General features: G+C 53.0%; 1 protein-coding gene across 1 annotated transcript in view; it reads right to left on the bottom strand.

The window, feature by feature from the left end:
• Positions 1–14,465, bottom strand: part of TBC1D9B (TBC1 domain family member 9B) — a gene marked incomplete at both ends in the record, with an annotated part of 40,539 nt that extends 26,074 nt beyond the window's left edge. Inside the window, 3 exons of the mRNA XM_080698188.1 lie at positions 7,804–7,922; positions 10,130–10,240; positions 14,348–14,465. Coding sequence (XP_080554314.1) covers positions 7,804–7,922; positions 10,130–10,240; positions 14,348–14,465 — 348 coding nt within the window. The remainder of the gene's footprint in view (positions 1–7,803; positions 7,923–10,129; positions 10,241–14,347) is intronic.
• Between the last annotated feature and the right edge of the window lie 3,908 nt (positions 14,466–18,373).

The raw sequence follows: 18,373 nt of genomic DNA, 5'->3' as shown, positions 1-18,373 counted from the left end.
TGGGACATTCCACACCTCATCTCACGGGACAGGTTGCAGTCAAATAACAGATGTGCTAAAAGTACCCTATAGCCAGGCATGGTGGCCCATGCATGTAATCCCAGTATTTCGGAGGCTGAGACAGAAGGATCATGGTTCGTGGTCAGCCTCAGCTACTTAGGGAGGCCCTCTGCATCTTTTTTTGGCGTGTGTGTGTGTGTGTGTGTGTGTGTGTGTGTGTGTGTTACTGGAGATGGAACCCAGGGGCATTTTACCTCCAAGCTCCAACAGCCCTATTTTTTTTTTTTTACACCAGCCCTATTTTTTATTCTTTATTTTGAAATAAGGTCTGAATTGCAAAGGGCCCAAGTAGCTGAGGCTATCCACAAATACGACCCTTCTGTTTCAGTCTCCCAAATGCTGGGATTAGAAGCATGTGCCACCATGCCCAGCAATGCTCCGCATCTTAGTGAGAGCCTGTTTCAAAATAAGGAATAAGGGCTGGGGGTGTAGCTTGGAGGTAGACACCCTTGGGTTAAATTCTCAGTACCAGAAAAAAAAAAGTATGCAAAATTCCTTTGGGACCTGTGTATAAGGCATATATGAGACATGAATGTTTACAACTGGGCCCATTCCCAGGATACCTCAATATGCAGATGTACCTCAAGTCGGAAGTGTGTCTAGGAAGGACAGCATTCAGGACAGGAAGGCTCCACCTGTAGGAGAGTACTGGTGGAAACGGAGCCCCACCCGTGGCCATGCTGTGTGACCCGCACTGCAGGTGGCTCCTGCCTCTTGTCCAGCCCCAGAATGGCTGCAGGGTTCACCTGCACTTCCTCACACGGTGGCCTCTTCACTGTGCCTGGGGTGGCCACAGCATCACCCCGGCCTTGGGCCAGCCCAAACCTCCCGGGCAAGACGGGTACTCAGCGTACCTGGCTCAGATGTGCTCGCGGATTTCCCAGGATAGTTATAGGATAAACGGAAGCATCCCAGGCCGTGCAGGCGGCCTGGCTGGCTCATAGGAAGGGCGGACAGCCAGGGCCGAGGCAAGAGCCGAGCGTGGGGCACCCTCAAGATCCCTTCTCCCTCTCTGTGCCATTGTTTGTGTGTCCCCAGAATCCCTGTGTCAGAAACTCAAGCCCCAAAGTCCTGTGTTGATGATGTTTGGAGGCGGAGCCTCTGAGAGGCAACCAGGCCTGGACGAGGTCAGGAGGTGGCACCCCAGGAGGCATTAATGGCTTTCTATTACAAGAGGAGGAGTGGGCCATGGTGCATGCTTGTGAGCCAGCAACTTAATGAGATTGCTTCAACATTAAAAATAAATAGGGCTGCCGGGTGTGGTGGCGCACGCTTGTAATCCCTGCGCTTGGGAGGCTGAGACAGGAGGATCGCACAGGTTCAAAGCCAGCCTCAGCTACTTAGTGAGGCTCTCAGCAACTTAGTGAGACCCTGTTTCCAAATAAAATATAAAAAAGGTCTGGGAGTATAGCCCGGAGGTAGAAAGCCTCTGGGTTCTACCCCCAGTACCACACACAAAAATAAATAAATAAATAAATAAATAAATAAATAAATAAATAGGGCTGAGCCTGAGCTGGGTGTGGTAGCACATGCTTGTAATCCCTGGGCTTGGGAGGCTGAGACAGGAGGATTGCAGGTTCGAAGCCAGCCTCAGCTACTTAGTGAGGCTCTCAGCAACTTAGTGAGACCCTGTTTCCAAATAAAGTATAAAATAGGTCTGGGAGTGTAGCCTGGAGGTAGAAAAGCCCCTGGGTTCCATCCCAGTACCAAACACAAATAGGGCTGAATGTGTGTGGGTGCACACACACGCATAACTCAAAGGTAAAATGTCTTTGGTTTCAATCCCCATTAATACCCTAAATAAATAAAAATAAAAACATAGAGAAAACCACTTTTGTTTCCTACATTGGCACCACTGTAGCTGTGACTTAAACGCCCAAGTCCCTCAGCTGCCCGTGCTACACCCTGCTAGGACACTCCTGGGAGCATCCTAAGCCCTGCAGTCCTCCTGTGCTGGGCCCTAGTGGGAGTGCCAGGTGCTGGGCGTGGCCTCCAAGGCTGAGCCTGGCCGCCTCCTCCCCTCTGGCTGAGGCTCCGGGCCCCCCCCTCTGCCACACTCCTGTCATGCTGTGCTGCCCCCATGGCCTGGATCCTCCAAACCCTGCATGACTCAGAATAAGCCTTCTCTTTTACTGTGTGCGTGTGTGTAACACTGGGGATTGAACCCGGAAACATTCTACCTCTGAGCTACACCCTCAGCTCTATTTTATTTTTACTTTGAAAGAGGGTCTCGCTAGGTTGATATGAATCTCATTACTTACTGAGGTTGTCCTCAAACCTGTGATCTTCCTGTCTCAGCCTCCCAAGTACTGGGATCACAGGTGTGAATTATCACGCCTCGCTTGCTTTCTTTTTTCTTTTTTGTTATGGGGGGCTGGAACTCGGCGGCATTTGACCTCCGAGCTATACCCCCACCCTATTTTTTATTCTTTATTTTGAAAGAGGGTCTGAGTTGAAAACAGCCTGAGTAGCTGAGGCTGTCCTTGAACTGCGGTCCTCCTGTTTCAGCTTCCCAACTGCTGGGGTTACAAGTGTGTATATCACCATGCCTGGCTAGCATATACTTTTTTTTCCCTTTTTTTTTTGTGGTCTGGGGATGGAACCCAGGGGCATTTGACCTCCGAGCTAAAGCCCCTGCCCTATTTTTTAATCTTTATTTTGAAACAGGGTCTCACTAAGTTGCTGGGGCTGGCTGCAAACCTGTGATCTTCCTGTCTCAGCCTCCCAAGTACTGGGATCACAGGTGTGCATTATCACACTTCGCTTTCTTTCTTTTTTTTTTGTTATGGGGGGCTGGAACTCGGCGGCATTTGACCTCCGAGCTATACCCCCCACCCTATTTTTTAATCTTTATTTTGAAACAGGGTCTCACTAAGTTGCTGGGGCTGGCTGCAAACCTGGGATCCTCCTGTCTTAGCCTCCCAAGTACTGGGATTACAAGTGTGAGCCACCATGCCTGGCCAACCCCCCGCCCCCCCAGTACTGGATATGGAAACCAGGGGGATAATACCTTCGAGCTACACCCCCAGCCCTATGTTTTATTTCAAAACAGGTTCTCACTGAGTTGCAAAGGGCCTAAGTAGCTGAAGCAGTCCTTAACCCCAGCTCCTCTTGTCTCAGCCTCCCCAATGCTGGGATTACAGGCGTGTGCCACCACGCCCAGCTCCAGCTTCTTGTTTTCTAAAGTTAAACTCGGCTGGCCCCTTTTACTTCCTCTGCTACTTCCCTACTTTCTCTGAGGTTCCTTTTTTTTTTTTGGTGGTGGGGATTGAACCCAGGGTATTCTACCTTTGAGCTATATCCTCAGCCCTATCTTATTTTGAAGCTGGGTCTCACTAAGTTGCAGAGGGCCTAAGTAGCTGAGGCTGGCTTTGAACCTGTGATCCTCCTGTCTCAGTCTCCCAAGCACGGGGATTACAAGCGTGCACCACCGTTGGGCTCCTCTTGCCTCCTGGCCACGAGGTAAATGGCTTTGCTCTACCATTCAACATCCATTTCTACCATGATGGGCTTCCGCAGGCCCAAACCTTCAGGGCTATCAGCAGAGGCTGAAACTTTAAATGCTGTGAGCCAGAAGAATCTGTCTCTTTATTTTCGGTACTGGGGATGGAACCCAGGGGCATTCTACCTCTGAGGTACATTCCCAGCCCTATTTTTTATTCTTTATTTTGAAACAGGGTCTCACTGATTGCAGAGGGCCTCACCAAGTCGCTGAGGCTATCCGTGAAATGCGACCCTCCTGTCTAAGCCTCCGGAATGCTGGGATAAGCGCCACGCCCGGCTCAGCTGTGTCTCTTTGCAAGCTGTTGATGGTCGGCACTTGTCTGCAGTGACAGAAAAGGCTAACACGCCATATTTCTTCTTTGACTCACAGGTCACTTAGAACTGATTTGTTTTGTTGATGAGTCTGGTGGCATCCGCGGTGTTTCTATTCTTATTGTCACTCCCAGACTGACTCTCCAGGAGAGCAGAGGCTCGCTTCTGCTTCCTTTGAATGTCTTTCTGGAGCCAGAAGGCAGCACGGGTCCCACCTTGGACCCCAAAGTGCACAGGGAAGAGCCGACAGCCTGGTCCAATCCCCAGGCCTACGAAGCTCTGACACAATGCATTTCCAGACCGCCCAGAGCAACTGCATGCCACGAACTGACTCAGTAGGCGCCTCCCAGAAGCCAGGCATAGTGGCACACAGCTGTAATCCCAGTACTGGGGGCTGAGACAGGAGAATCACAGGTTCAAGACTAGCCTCAGCTACTCAGTGAGGCCCTGTTAAAAAAAAGCAAATAAAAAGGGCTAGGGGTGTAGCTCAGAGGTAGGGCTGGAGATGTAGCCTCTGGGGTTCAATCCCAGTACCACACACACACATACAAAATCTAATTTAAGTAACAGAAAGAGGCCAGGCATGGTGACGCGCGCTTGTAATCCTCGTGCTTGGGAGGCGGAGACAGGAGAATCGCGCAGGTTCAAAGCCAGCCTCGCTGGCTTAAGAGACCCTGTTTCCAAATAAAAATGTAAAATAGGTCTGGGAGTATAGCCCAGAGATAGAAGGGTTTCCAGGAATCGCAGTACCACCAAAAAAGAAAAGGAAAAAAAAAAGTAACAGAAAGAAGACACAGGGAGACACGTGCTCACTGTAGTGCTAAGAGTCTTCCAGAGGAAGCAACCCAAGTGTTGCCATGGTATCAGTTCACGGACATTGCCCCGGTCCTGGCTCAAGACAGCCCAGGAAGCACGGATCATGTCCTCAAACGAAGTGGTAGTGGCTAAGCATACAGAATGCCCCACACATCTAGTAAGAGGCAGAGAAGAGAACAGCCGCCCCTCGGGCCGTCGGGCGGGGAGGCCTTGTTTCCAGGGTTTGTGCCGACACGTGTCATTCTGCACACATGAATACCCTGTAGGCTAAACTCCTAGCACAGAACTGCTGGGTGAAGGGTGTGCCTTTTAAAATATGTTTTACTTAAAAATCAACAACGCTCCTTCAAGATACCCTTTCATCCCTAGTTCTTCCCATCAGCACATCTGCATGCTTGCTCAGAGGCATTTCCCGAGGAATGGGAATGCCAAACTCGGCTCTGGTTGGATGCCAACACAGGCCCAGGTGCGTGCGGGCTTCACGGCTGCGCTCATCTGCTCTCTTTACTGGGACAAGTGTTGCACTGATCACTGTACCAGGAGGAGGGCTGCTGTGATCCCATCACTCTGTCATGCTGCTTGGGCCCGTGGGTGGTGGAGGAGGCTTATCCACCTGATGGCGGCTGGAGAAGGGGCCAGGGTCCCAACATCTCCCTCTAAAGGGACACCCCCAGTGCCCTAACTCTCCAACTGGCGCCACCCCCCATCCTGTCCCCCCCAACAGCACTGCAGGCTGGAGACCAGGCCTTCCAGGCACGCGCCTCTGGGGACACTCAGGATCCAAACTGTAGTAAGAGGCAGCAGGCCCAACTGTACCTCCCAAGCCCAAGTAGGCACTTTGGTTCCCATCTCTGCAAGATGGGCGTGGTGGGCACGCTTGTAAACCCAGCATCGGCAGGCTGAGGCAGGAGGGTCTCGGTTCATGGACAGCCTCAGCTACTTAGTGAGGACCGTTGCAACCCAGTGAGACCCCGCTTCAAATAAAGACTAAAATATAGGACTGGGGGTGTAGCTTGGAGGTAGAATGCCCCTGGGTTCCAACCCCAGTACTGAGGGAGAAAAAAAATGGGAATACTTTCTACACCATGTTTTTTGAAGATGAAATAAAGTAATATATAATTGTCTCTTGGTATCTGTGGGGGATTAGTTCTAGGACCCACACGGATACCAAAATCCTTGAATGCTCAAGTCCCTTTATAAAACGGTGTATGTATATAACCTGAGTGCATCTCCTGCATATGTTAAATGCCCTCTAGATGACTTACAAACCTAATGCAATAGACACAAGTGCTAAGTGAACAGCCGGTCAGCTACGCTGCTCAAGGAACAATGAGTAAAGAGTCTGTGTAAAGCTTGCTGGGGTGGGCAAAGGGGAACTGTGGGCCATGTGTCAAAGGGCAGGGGATGAGGCAGGAAAAGAGAGGTAGACAGGAGACAGAAGAAAGGGGGACTGTAGCTTTAAATCTAAAAACTCTGTAAAACCCTTCACTCTGAAGGGCTATTTTCCTCTTAAGTCTGAATTCTTTTGGTACTGGGGGCTGAATCCAGGGGCATTCTGCCTCTGAGCTACACCCCCAACCCTATTTTTATCCTCTATTTTGAGACAGGGTCTCACTAAGTTGCAGGGGGCCTCACTAAGTAGCTGAGGCTGATCTTGAACCTGTGATCCTCCAGTCTCAGCCTCCCAAGTACTGGGATTGCAAGTGTGTGTCACCACGCCTGGCTAAGTCTGAAGTCTTAAAAGGTCCAGTAAGGCCAGGTTGGTGATGCAGATCTGCAATCCCAGTACCTGGGAGACTGAGACAGGAAAATTGCAACGTAGTGAGACCCTGTTTCCAAATAACAGGGATATAGCTCTGGATATAGTTCAGAGGTAGAACACTCCTGCCCTACTTTTTTATTCTTTATTTTGAAGCCGGGTCTCACTGAGTTGCAGAGGGCCTCACTAAGTGGCTGAGGCTGTCCGTGAACCGCGATCCTCCGGTCTCAGCCTCCCTGACAAGTGTGCCCACCACGCCCAGCTCCCAGCTCTATTCTTAATTTTATTTTTAAATAGTGCCTCCCTAGGTTGCCGAGAGTCTCAATACTTGCTGAGGCTGTCTTCAAACCTGTGATCTTCCTGTCTCAGCCTCCCAAGGGGTGGGATTACAAGTGGGTGCTACCATGTCCAGCTCAGGATGTATTTTAGACTGATTGAAAGATGTCAAGAGAAAAAGGCCATTCAGCTGGGCGTGGTGGCGCATGCTTGTAATCCCCATGCTTGGGAGGCAGAGACAGGAGGATCGCAAAGGTTCGAAGCCAGCCTTGCTGGCTTGAGATCCTGTTTCCAAATAAAAATATAAAATAGGTCTGGGAGTGTAGTCCGGAGGTAGAAGGGTTTCCAGGAACCCCAGTACCACAGGAAAAAAAAAAAAAAAATAAATAAATAAATAAAAAGAAAAAGGCCATTCAAAGCCCAATGGTATGGGAAAGCCTAAGTGCCAGCCATCAACCAGATGACATCAGCCCGTGGCTGCCCAGAACAAGACAACCACCTGGCCTGTGCTCCAGAATCAAAGGCTCACTGCTTAGCCGGGCGCCGCCCCACCTGCCTGTCAGCTCCACCCAACCTGTTCACCACAGGACAGTTTCCTAGGAAGAAGAGCCAGGCTCAGCCCTAAGCAGCTCTCCACCCCACTCTGGAGGCCACCCCACCCCTCCTTATGCATTTCTTCCTCCCTAGATAGACCTGTCTTAGCTCTGTTTTTTTGGTGGTGGTGTTGGGGACTGAACTCATGGGCATTCTACCTCTGAGCTACACCCTTAGCCTTTTTTAAATTTGTTTTTGAACAAAGTCTTGCTGGGGTGCAGAGGGCCTTGCTAAGTTGCTGAGGCTGTCCTGGAACCTGCGATCCTCTGTTTCCGCTGCCCAAGGACTGGGCGCCACTGCACCCTGCTGTAGCTCTACCCTTTGTTTCGGACATCTTTCCCAGCCTGGGTCTGGGTCCAGTCGTTTGGTATGAATGCAGTTTCCCCCCAGATATTTCAGCTTGTGGTTGGTTGGGCCTAGGAGCACAGCTTGCAGGCAGGTGGCTGGCTGCATGAGGGTGGGGCAGCAGAGTGAAGCCTTACATGTATCTTGCCCTTGACGAAGGTGGTGATATCTTCCTCGCTGTCGAAGATGGACAACGTCTGAAGCAAGTTGCTTTCCAGCCATTCCCAGTGTGCTGTGATCTCTTTGCGGGAAGAACCTGGGAGGCGTTTGGTGGAGCAAAGAAGAGACAAACCATAAAATCACCAGGTCGTAACAGAAGCTTACCAGTCTTCAAGCCGCTATTAAACTCTTCCACCCTCAACTTTACACACATACAACAGAAGAAACAGTCTTGGTGGAACACAAAACATGACAAGTCAGGCAGAACCACAGAGAACCACACGGGAGACCAAGCCCTCCATCTGTCCCCGACAGTGGCAGCCATCGCTGGCCTGTGTGTGTCCGTCCATGCATCTGCAAGCCTCAGAACTTGTCAAGACTTCTCTTCGGGTTGAATGCACTTACGGAGGTCTTCAAAGAGACACAACCAGCTCGGCAGATGTGGCTCCAGCGCCTTCCTGAGAGTTCTATCTGCAGGATGCCAGCCCTGGCCAGCCGGCTGCGCTGGGCAGGCGAGTGGCTCCGCCCCCTTCAGCTTCTCCTGGCGACCCCTACCCCTCCTGTCTGCCCCGCCTAGGAGCTGGTCCCTGTCCTTCACAGGAGGGTCTGAAGGCCCAGGGAGATGCAGATGGTGAAGGCAGCAAAGTGCCGCTGCCCCAGGGCCAGAGGCAACACTCTGCCAGGCCTGCTCCTCCGACACGTGTGCGTGTGCAACTGGGGACTGAACCTAGGGGCATACTACCTCCAAGCATGAATATCCCCAGCACTTTAAAAAAATTTTGTTTTGGCTGGGCGTGGTGGCGCACACTTGTAATCCCAGGCCTTGGGAGGCTGAGACAGGGGGTTCGCGGGTTTGAGGACAGCCTTAGCGAGTAGTGAGACTCTCATCAACTTAGTGAAATCCTGTTTCAAAATAAAAAATAAATTAGGGCTGGGAGTGTACCTCAGAGGTAGAATGCCCTGGTTCAATCTCCAGTATTGAAAAAAAAAAAAAGTTTGGAAACAGGCTCTCACTACGTTGCTAAAGCCGTCTTGGCCTCCCCAGGTACTGGATGACAGCACCCATTTAGAAGTCACCAGCGTTCTGGGGACCCAGCCACATCCTAGCACCCCAGATGTCACTCCAGGACGGCTCCACCCTCGGCAGGCCCCTGTCTTCCACCGAGGCCCGCCTGTCTCAGTCTCCCAAGTGCTGGGATTACAACATGTGCCACACGCCCGGCTGCTTCCCAGCCCTTTTTAAAATCTTACTTTGAGACAAGGTCTTGCTAAGTTGCCTGCTGGCCTTGAACTTGTGATCCTCCTACGTCAGCCTTGAGGCTGAGTCGCTGGAATGAGAAGTGTGCACCACCACGTGTGGCCTGCTTGGGAGTCATTTTAATCAGTGAAGTGGTTACATGTGAGAAAGCACTCATGAAGCAGACCATGGAACGATGCTTGTTACAACCTGAGAACTGAAAAGCAGAAGGCCAAGTGCAGTCTCTTCACCCGGGCTGGGGACCTGCGGGTCAGACGACCTAAATTTCTACCTCTCTGCATACAGATGTCTGACCATAAAAGTGCTGAGAGTATTTGTCTGGACGTTGCAAATAAATGTTAGCAAGCAGGTGAATTTGAAAACGCGGAATCCTCAGTGAAGCCCAGCCGCACCTATCTTGAGAAGAGGTGGCTGTGAGATCGCGTGCCGGTCCTCGGCCTGCACATCCCAAGTGCTAAAGCAGCCTGCCCTGCGGGGCCACGGCCCTTTCATGTCTCTCTCCCCATCCCTTTCTTTTTGTGGTACTTGAGCCAGGGGTGTTCTACCTCTGAGATATACCTCCGGCCCTATAGTAATTTTTTTTTAATTTTTAAATTTTTTTATTTTTTGGTGGTACTGGGGTGGAACCCAGAGGCTTTCTACCTCTGGGCTACACTTCCAGACCTATTTTATATATTTTTTGGAAACAGGGTCTCACAAAGTTGCTCAGAGCCTAAGTAGCTGAGGCTGGTTTCGAACCTGTGTGATCCTCCTGTTTCAGCTTCCCAAGCATGGGGATTACAAGCGTGAGGGCCACCACGCCTGGCTTATGGTAATTTTTATTTTGAAGGTGGGTCTCAGGACTTGCTGAGGCAATCCTCCTGTCCCAGCTTCCCACTACTGGGATTACAAACATGAGCCACCACGCCCATCCTCTACTTCCCTCCGGAACTGGGCTGAGCTGTCTGGACAAAGGGTCGGGCGAGGTTCCCAGGAGAAAGGCCACGCCCAGCGATGCAGGCCATGGCCCTCCCCGCCCACAGGTGCCCTCTTGACTCCGCACCTACCGCATGCCACTGTCCAGTAGACCTGCGAGTCCTGGGTCTGGTGCAGGATGCGGTAAGGGGCCACGCGTGCACTGGAGTCCAGCACCACATCCAAGGTGCCTACCAGAAGACCTGGGAGTCAGGCAGAGAGGCGGAGGGTGAGAGGCTCGCCTGCTGAGGTCCCTTGGGTGAGCCCGGCCAGGAAGCCCCAGCCCAGGGCAGGAAACACATCTGGAGTCACCGCCCCCTCCCAAACAGCTGCTTGCTCCATACAGGCTTCCCTCCAACGGTCTGGTCTTTCAGAAGTCCTTCCTGCTGCTTAATCTCTCACCCAGAAACATTTGCAGGCAGGGTGCCTTCGGGTCTGACCAGACCCGAAACTTCAACAAGTTCTGGAGGCCCTCTTACAGAGAAATATGAAACCAGGTCTGGAACCAAGTATTTCTTACTTTTGTCAGTGCTGGGGTTGGAACCCAGGGGCATTCAGCCTCCGAGCTATGCCCCAGCCCCCTTTTTTTCTTTTTTATTCTTTATTTTGAAACAGGGTCTCACTGAGTTGCAAAGGGCCTCACTAGGTATCTGAGGCTGTCTGCGAACACCAATGCTCCTGTCTTACATTCCCAAGTACTGGAATTACAAGCATGCGCCACCACGCCCCGCTGGAACCAAGCATTTCTTTAGAGTGAGAAAATACCACAGTTAATTTAAAACAAAAAAGAAAGGCGGGTGTGGGGGCACACGCTTGTAATCCCAGCATCTGGGAGGCTGAGACAGGGGGACAGTGGTTCTCAAATAGCCTCAGCTATTTAGTGAGGCCCTCCACAACTCAGCGAGACCCTGTTTCAAAATAAAGAATAAAAAGCTGGGCGTGGTGGCGCACATTTGTAATCCCTGTGCTTGGAAGGCTGAGACAAGAAGATCTCGCAGGTTCGAAGCCAGCCTCAGCTACTTAATGAGGCTCTCTCTCATCTCAGCAACTTAGTGAGACCCTGTTTCCAAATAAAAATATAAAAAAGGTCTGGGAGTATAGCCCAGAAGTAGAAGGCCTCTGGGTTACACCCCCAGTACCACAAAAAAAAAAAAAAAAAAGAATAAAAGAATACGGCTGGGGGTGTAACTCGGAGGAAGAATGCTCCTGGGTTCCATCCCAAGTACCACAAAAAAAGAATATTGCACAATCTAGACAAAAATAACATAATATGCTTTATGACTTGTCAGACACATTTCCTAAAACATTCCCCCCTCCCTCCAACACTTTTGGCCAAGAACCCTGGTGGCTCCTTCACAAGACAATGATTTTGTAACATAGTCTCTCACAGCAAGAACAGGGAGACAATACAGTTTTTCTTCTGCCTTGGGATCACAAATTTTTATGTATTTATTTATTTATTTATGTTTGCGGGTCTGGAGATGGAACCCAGGGGCATTCAGCCTCCAAGCTACACCCCTGCCCTATTTTTATTCTTTATTTTGAAACCAGGTCTCACTGAGTTGCAGAGGGCCTAAGTAGCTGAGGCTGTCCGCAAACCACTATCTTCAGGTCTCAGCCTCCAGAATGCTGGGTTTACAAGCATGCGCCACCATGCCCGGCTACAAATTCTTATTTTTAAAAGCTTAGCAAAGTTTCTTCCAGTCTCAAAAAGCTGTGGGCTGAAAGGGGTTTGTTAAATTTTTAGAATTGTCAGCCAGGCATGGTGACACATGTGTGTAATCTCAGTACTTAGGAGGCTGGGACGGGAGGCTTGCAGGTTTGAGACCAGCCTCAGAAACCGAAAGAGATACTGTTTCAAGACAAAAAATAAAATAGGGCTGGGGTTGTAGCTCAGAGGTAGAAGCCCCAGCAACATGCACTGGGGCTTCCCTTCTCAGGAGCACAGCTATCCCCTGGGGGCTGAGGACACAGCCTGGCACACACCTCTACATTAATTAAATGTCCTAGGAATCTTTTAAAGCCCTATTGGCTGCTCTTTTTTTTTTTTTATTGGTGGTGGTGGTACTGGGGTTCCTGGAAACCCTTCTACCTCTGGGCTACACTCCCAGACCCATTTTATATTTTTTATTTGGAAACAGTAAGGCTGGCTTCAAAACCGCGTGATCCTCCTGTCTCTGCCTCCCAAGCGCGGGGATTACAAGCGTGTGCCACCATGCCAGGCCTTGGCAGCTCCTTTTTGACATTTTTTTTTTTTTTTTTGGGTGGTACTGGTGTTCCTGGAAACCCTTCTACCTCCAGGCTACACTCCCAGACCTATTTTTATACTTTTTTATTTGGAAACAGGGTCTCTTAAGCCAGTGCTGCTGGCTTGGAACCTGCGTGATCTCCTGTCTCGGTCTCCCAAGTGTGGGCATTACAAGCGTGCACCACCGCGCCTGGCTACTTCTTCCTTTTAATGTGGTGCTGCCCTTGGTATGATCTGAATATGTTGTCATCTTTCTGTTGATGGCAGAAACGATTTCTTTCATTACTCAACTTTCACACTTTACTCTTCTGGCCTATTTTTCCCTTTTGGTGCTACTGGGGATTGACACAGGGGCTTTCTACCTCTGAGCTACAGCCCCTGCCCTATTTAATTAATTAATTAATTATTTTATTTATTGTGGGTCTGGGGATGGAACCCGGGGGCACTCGACCTCCAAGCTACACCCCCAGCCCCATTTTTTATTCTTTATTTTGAAACAGGGTCTCACTGAGTTGCAAAGGGCCTCACTAAGTTGCTGAGGCTGTCCGTGAACCGCGATCCTCTGTTTTCAGCCTCCTGAATGCTGGGATTACAAGTGTGCCCACCATGCCCAGCTTTATTTTTTTGAGACCGGGCCATGCTAATTTGCTGGGCTGACCACAAATCTGAGATCCTCTTGTCTCAGCCTCCCAAGAACTTGGATTACAGGTATGCACCAACAAGTCCGGCTCTCCTGGGCCATTCATTTTTAATCTACTTTCCGCAATTACAAAACAGGTCCTCTTCACACAGATCCAAATCAGGAGTACATTGGTTTCTCACTTGTTTCACTGAAATGCTCTAAAATGTCTCTCTAAATTGCAGTTAAAAGAGCATATTCAAGCTTTGAAATGTACACAGTTTGAAATAAACTTTCTGTGTGTGTGTGTGGTCCTGGGGTTTGAACCCGGGGCATTCTACCTCTGAGCTATATACCCCCAGCCCTATTTGTTTGTTCGAAACAGGATCTCACTAAATGGAGGCCGACCTCAAACTTGCGATCCTCCTGTCTCAGCTCCTAAGTACTGAGGGTTACAGGTGTGGGCCAATACACCCAGCGGAAAGAAACCTTTTTTATTATTCAAGTTGGCATTTCCTTTTTAGTCTTGGGAATTTTACTTTAGTGCCTCAACAGTTGACATAACCTCACTGTAAAATCTGAAAGCTTTTAACCAGGCTGATTCAGCACACTTTGACACCTGAATGAAAAGTTCAGCTGGCAGGTGTTTCAAAGATGGCTTGAATGAAATCCAATCCCTATGACAGCTCCTCACCTGGGGGGCAGTGCTTAGGAGGTCACAAGGAAGGCCACGGCCTCCCTGGGGGGGAGCTGGGAGCTGTCTCGAAGGACAGGAGAGATGGACCATGTACCCACGGCACTTGCCACCCAGCGCTTGTTCTCAATGGGCTTGGCATAGCTCCAAGGCTGACCACTGGACTCTTGGAAGCGGCTAACTCCAAGCCAGCTTGATCCAGGAGGCAGGTCCCGCCTGGGCTTGGGGACTCTCCAGGCCCCTTGGAGGGGAGGCTGAGGCACTGAGGGAGAACACTAAGTTTTCTGGAAACAGTACAGTCCCCTCCGCATGCAGTGAGGTGTGGCCCAGGACAGGCTGGCACACGGGTCACCACGGGAGGCCAGCACCTGAGCCCAGTGCCTTTGGCCCCTGCTGAGGGGCTGCCCACCGAACTCCGCCAAGACCCGCATTCCGCAGAGGGCCCAGTCGTCTCTGTGAGGGTGGTGCTCACACCCACCAGGGCACCAGCAAGCGCAGGGGACACCCACGCTCCCCGCACTGGTCATTAGGCCAGGCCTGGGCCAGCAGCCCTGAGACACGCAGAAGCGGAGAGGGCTGAGGCCGGGCAGCTCCGGGAACCTCTGATCTTCCTAAAAAAGGCGAGTCTCGGTGCGTGGGGAGCGAGGACGTGGGCAGGGGCCGGCCTGCGCCACTGGGGGACACTGAGGCCGGAGGGGCCGCATCCTGCAGTCCCCGTCCCCACCCCGCCCCGCCGCCCTGGCTCTCACCCGTCAGCCCGCCGCCCTTGCCGTGGCCGCGGCGCCGCTGCAGCACGAAGAAGGGGTTGGCGCGCTCCGTCACCCACAGCGCGTTGGCCACCAGCACCTCCTCCGGCGCCAGCCACATCGCGGGCGCCGCGCAGGCCGGGCGGAAGCGCGTCGCCGGGAAGGGGCGGGGCGCGAAAGTGGAAAGGGCGTGGCGGGAAGGGGCGTGGCGAGGAGAGCGGATGGGGCGGGAAGAGCGGAAGGGGGCGGGGCGGGATGGGAGGGAAGAGGCGGGGCGGGGGAAGGGGCGGGGCGGGGTGAGGAGAGAGGAAAGGGGCGGGGCGGGGATGGGAGGGAAGAGGCGGGGCGGGGCGGGCGACCGGGCGGGGTGAGGAGAGCGGAAGGGGGCGGGGCGGGATGGGAGGGAAGAGGCGGGGCGGGGGAAGGGGCGGGGCGGGGTGAGGAGAGAGGAAAGGGGCGGGGCGGGGATGGGAGGGAAGAGCGGGGCGGGGGAAGGGGCGGGGCGGGGTGAGGAGAGCGGAAGGGGCGGGGCGGGATGGGAGGGAAGAGGCGGGACGGGGCGGGCGGCCGGGCGGGGCAAAGGTGGGAGGGAAGAGGCGGGGCGGGGGAAGGGGCGGGGCGGGGTGAGGAGAGCGGAAAGGGGCGGGGCGGGGATGGGAGGGAAGAGGCGGGGCGGGGCCGGGGCGCCCCCTGCTGGACCCGCCCGCCTGGCTGCTCCGCGGGGCGGCGAGGGCAGGTCCCGCGCGTCCCGTGAGCACCGTCCCGGGCTTGGGGCCAGTGCCAAGAAACACTTGTTGACCGACCTCGGGCCGACTGTGCGCCCCAGCGAGCGCTCGCGTGGCAGATGGGTGTCTGCAGGAGGGATAGCAGTTTGCAGTGATTCTTAGAATTCTGACACTTGAACTCGGGATGAGAGCACTAAGGCCCCAGTGCACGTGGTCGGAAGCCCCTAGGCAGGCCGGGTCCTCCTGACACTTGGGCCCAGCGCGGGGTGGCCCCGAGGTCCAGTTAGGCCGGGCAGCCGGTGGAGGTTTCTGCGAGCAGTGGGTGCCCCCAGGGGCAGCAGCAGGCGGCTGCGGATGCCATCCTCAGCACTGGCCCGCAGGGCAGAGCCACTCGCAGCCCAAACGCCAGCCGCGTCCATGGAGTGGAGTTAACTTGACCACGGGCAACTCGGACACTGAGGGATCTGTGTACCAGGCACCGAGAAAGTGGTGGTGGACAAGATAGTCCCTATCCTTTGAGCCAAAGGGGTCTGCTAACTCCACCTGGAGTGACAGGTGTGAATGGGAATCAGGAGGCGGCTGGAACTCCTGGTCCCGGGCGGCTGAGCCCTCCTGGGGCCTGGCAGGAGGGTCAAGGGAAGGGGCATCTTAGAGTCATCCTGGTGGCTGGAGTGGGTCTTGGGCGGGGTTTCTTTGGCTGGGTTTCATTTTCTTTCTTTTTTTTGCAGGTCTGGGTATGGAACCCAGGGGCATTCGACCTCTGAGCTATACCCCGTGCCCTGTTTTTTTATTCTTTATTTTGGCTAAAAAAAATAGGGCTGGAGGTGTAGCTCAGCAGTACAATACCCCTGGGTTCCATCCCCAGTACCACACACACACACACACACACACACACACACACACACGCCAGCATACTATAGAGACATGGGTACCCATGTCTATGGCTGCATAGCTCACAGAGCCAAGTCATAAAACTTAACTCTTCCAAGGCATGGAACTCCAAGCACAGGAGTTTGTCAACAGAAGAATGGATAAGGAAATGCGGTGTAGACAGAGTGGAGCTTAACTCAGCTACGAAGAAGAATGAAGCTATGTACTTTGCAGGAAACATGGATGGAACTAGAGAACATGAGGCTAAGTGAGACCAGCCAGGCTCAGGCAGTCCAGGTCATGTGTGAAACCTGGAGAAGCCGGGTGTGGTGGTGCACGCCTGTCACCCCAGTACTTGGGAGGCTGAGACAGGAGGATCGCGGTTCATGGGCAGCCTCAGCTACTCAGAGTGAGGTCCTCTGCAACTTAGTGAGACCCTGTTTCAAAATAAAGAATAAAAATGGGGCTGGGGGTGTAGCTCAGAGGTAGAATGCCCCTGGGTCCAATTCCCAGGACTGCAAAAAAAAAAAAAAAAAAGAAAAAAGAAAAAAAAAAAGAAAAACCCATTATTCTGTACAATGTACCTCCTCCCCCCAAAAAAGATGGAGAGGTGGGTTTCCTTAAACCGATGTCCTTGTGTTCTCTAAAGAGATCTGCCCTCAAGAATTTGGAAGTACCTGTTTCCACCTGGAGAGGAAGTAAAGAGGTGTCTTATTTCTTCATCCCAGGGAATTTCAAACCTGATCAGCTTTCGGGTCACCTACCTGGCTCTGAACACTGTGGCCCTAACCTAGGCTCTCTGCGCGTCTAAGGCTCCTGGGTGATGCTGGTCCTAGAGACCACCCTTTGAGAGCCCTTATTTTTTGTGGTGCTGGGGATTGAACTCAGGGGCATTCTATCTCTTGAACTAGAGCCCACCCCTATTTAATTTTTTATTTGGAAAGAGGGTCTCACTAAATTGTTCAGAGCCTTAGTAAGTTGTTGAGGCTGGCTTTGAACCTGCAACCCCCCCACAGGAGCAGTAGACTGGGGTCAGCAGGGCCCTCTCCTGCCCACAGTGGCAGGCCTGGCGGGGCTGTGCCTCCACCCCCCGGGCGCAGGGAGGGCACTCTGGTCTGGGGCCGTGGCGCTGACGATGCCGGCGACTCCCTGAGGAGGCAGAGCCGGCTGGGCCTCGGCCATGACTTCTTGGCCCAGTCCCACCGCCTGACAGAGGTGCTCCTTCCTGCATGGGGAGGGAGACAGGACTTGACCTTTTGAGGCCTCTACATCCCCCTTCGCTTCGGCCAGCCTGGGTTGGGTTTCTTCCGTGTGTCCTGGGGACACAGGCTGCCAACAGTACTGCACGTGGCCGAAGCGGCATTTTCAACAGGGTTTTATTGAAATGGTTACATTAGCAAATTCCACGATACAGGTGGACGCGACTGGCATCTAGGTGTGGACCGTACAACTCACTAATTATACTTACAGCGACCATGTGGACCTGACTGTTGTGCTACCCAGAGCAGTTCCAGGGGTTGGTGAGGTCGATCTCCAGGACTTGCTCAGAATGTGTCCTCGACGCAGGGCGCCTCGGCCGGGCCCCAGGTTGCTTCTCGAGCACTGGAGTGTGTTCTTCCTGGTGCAGTGTCCAGTGGGGAGTGAAAGTTCAAGTGCATAGTTTCCTTTCCAGCCCGCAAGGTGGAAGAGAAGTCACCCGGCACGTGTCTGCCCATCCTGAGCTTCCCCGTCCCCAAATTACCTGTGCTAGAGTTAGAAAAATAGTTTTGTATGCCACCCTCTGAGACGTTGTGCATAGTTAGCAGGAACCCAGGACAAAGGGGCTCTGTGAATGACCCAAGTATGAAAGGGGGAACGCTGACATTTTCTATGCGTACCAAAGCTACGGAGGCCCAAATCAACACGACACGTGTAGCCTAGAACTGGAACCAACCTCTTCTCCCGTACCGGAATGGGGCATTCTACCCACACTCAGGCCTGGTCTGGAGCTGTTTCCTGTTTCTGTAAGCATCTGGGCCAGTCTTCCTGGGGAGCTGCTGCCACCCTGCAATCCGCCCCACCTCCCATCCTCGCCTTGTGACCCCGATCCTGGCCCAAACACCTGTCAAGGGAGCCCCTTCTCCAGCCAGGCCAGCAAGCCAGCCTGGGCTGCCAGGGAGGACCAAGGAAGATGGCTCCCTGCCTGCAGATCTCCAGGACAGCCTGGAGTCACAGGCGGTGCCTCCCGCAAAGGTGCTGGGAAGTGGCGGAGCCGCCCAGAGTGTGGCGCGGGCAGCAGCGTCCTGACTGCAGGCACAGCTTGCTCACTGGAAGGAAGTGGCGTGGCTGGGTGTTAGAGCCCAGCCGGCCCTCCCGCGTTGGACAGACCTCGGTCCAGGACCGCCCAGTCATCACCACCCAGTGTCAACGCACCGGACTCGATCATGGAGCAAGG

The sequence above is a fragment of the Muscardinus avellanarius genome (assembly GCF_963383645.1).
Source record: "Muscardinus avellanarius genome assembly, chromosome: 7".
NCBI classification, from domain to species: Eukaryota; Metazoa; Chordata; class Mammalia; order Rodentia; family Gliridae; genus Muscardinus; species Muscardinus avellanarius.
This window is presented reverse-complemented; position numbering and strand designations above follow the sequence as displayed.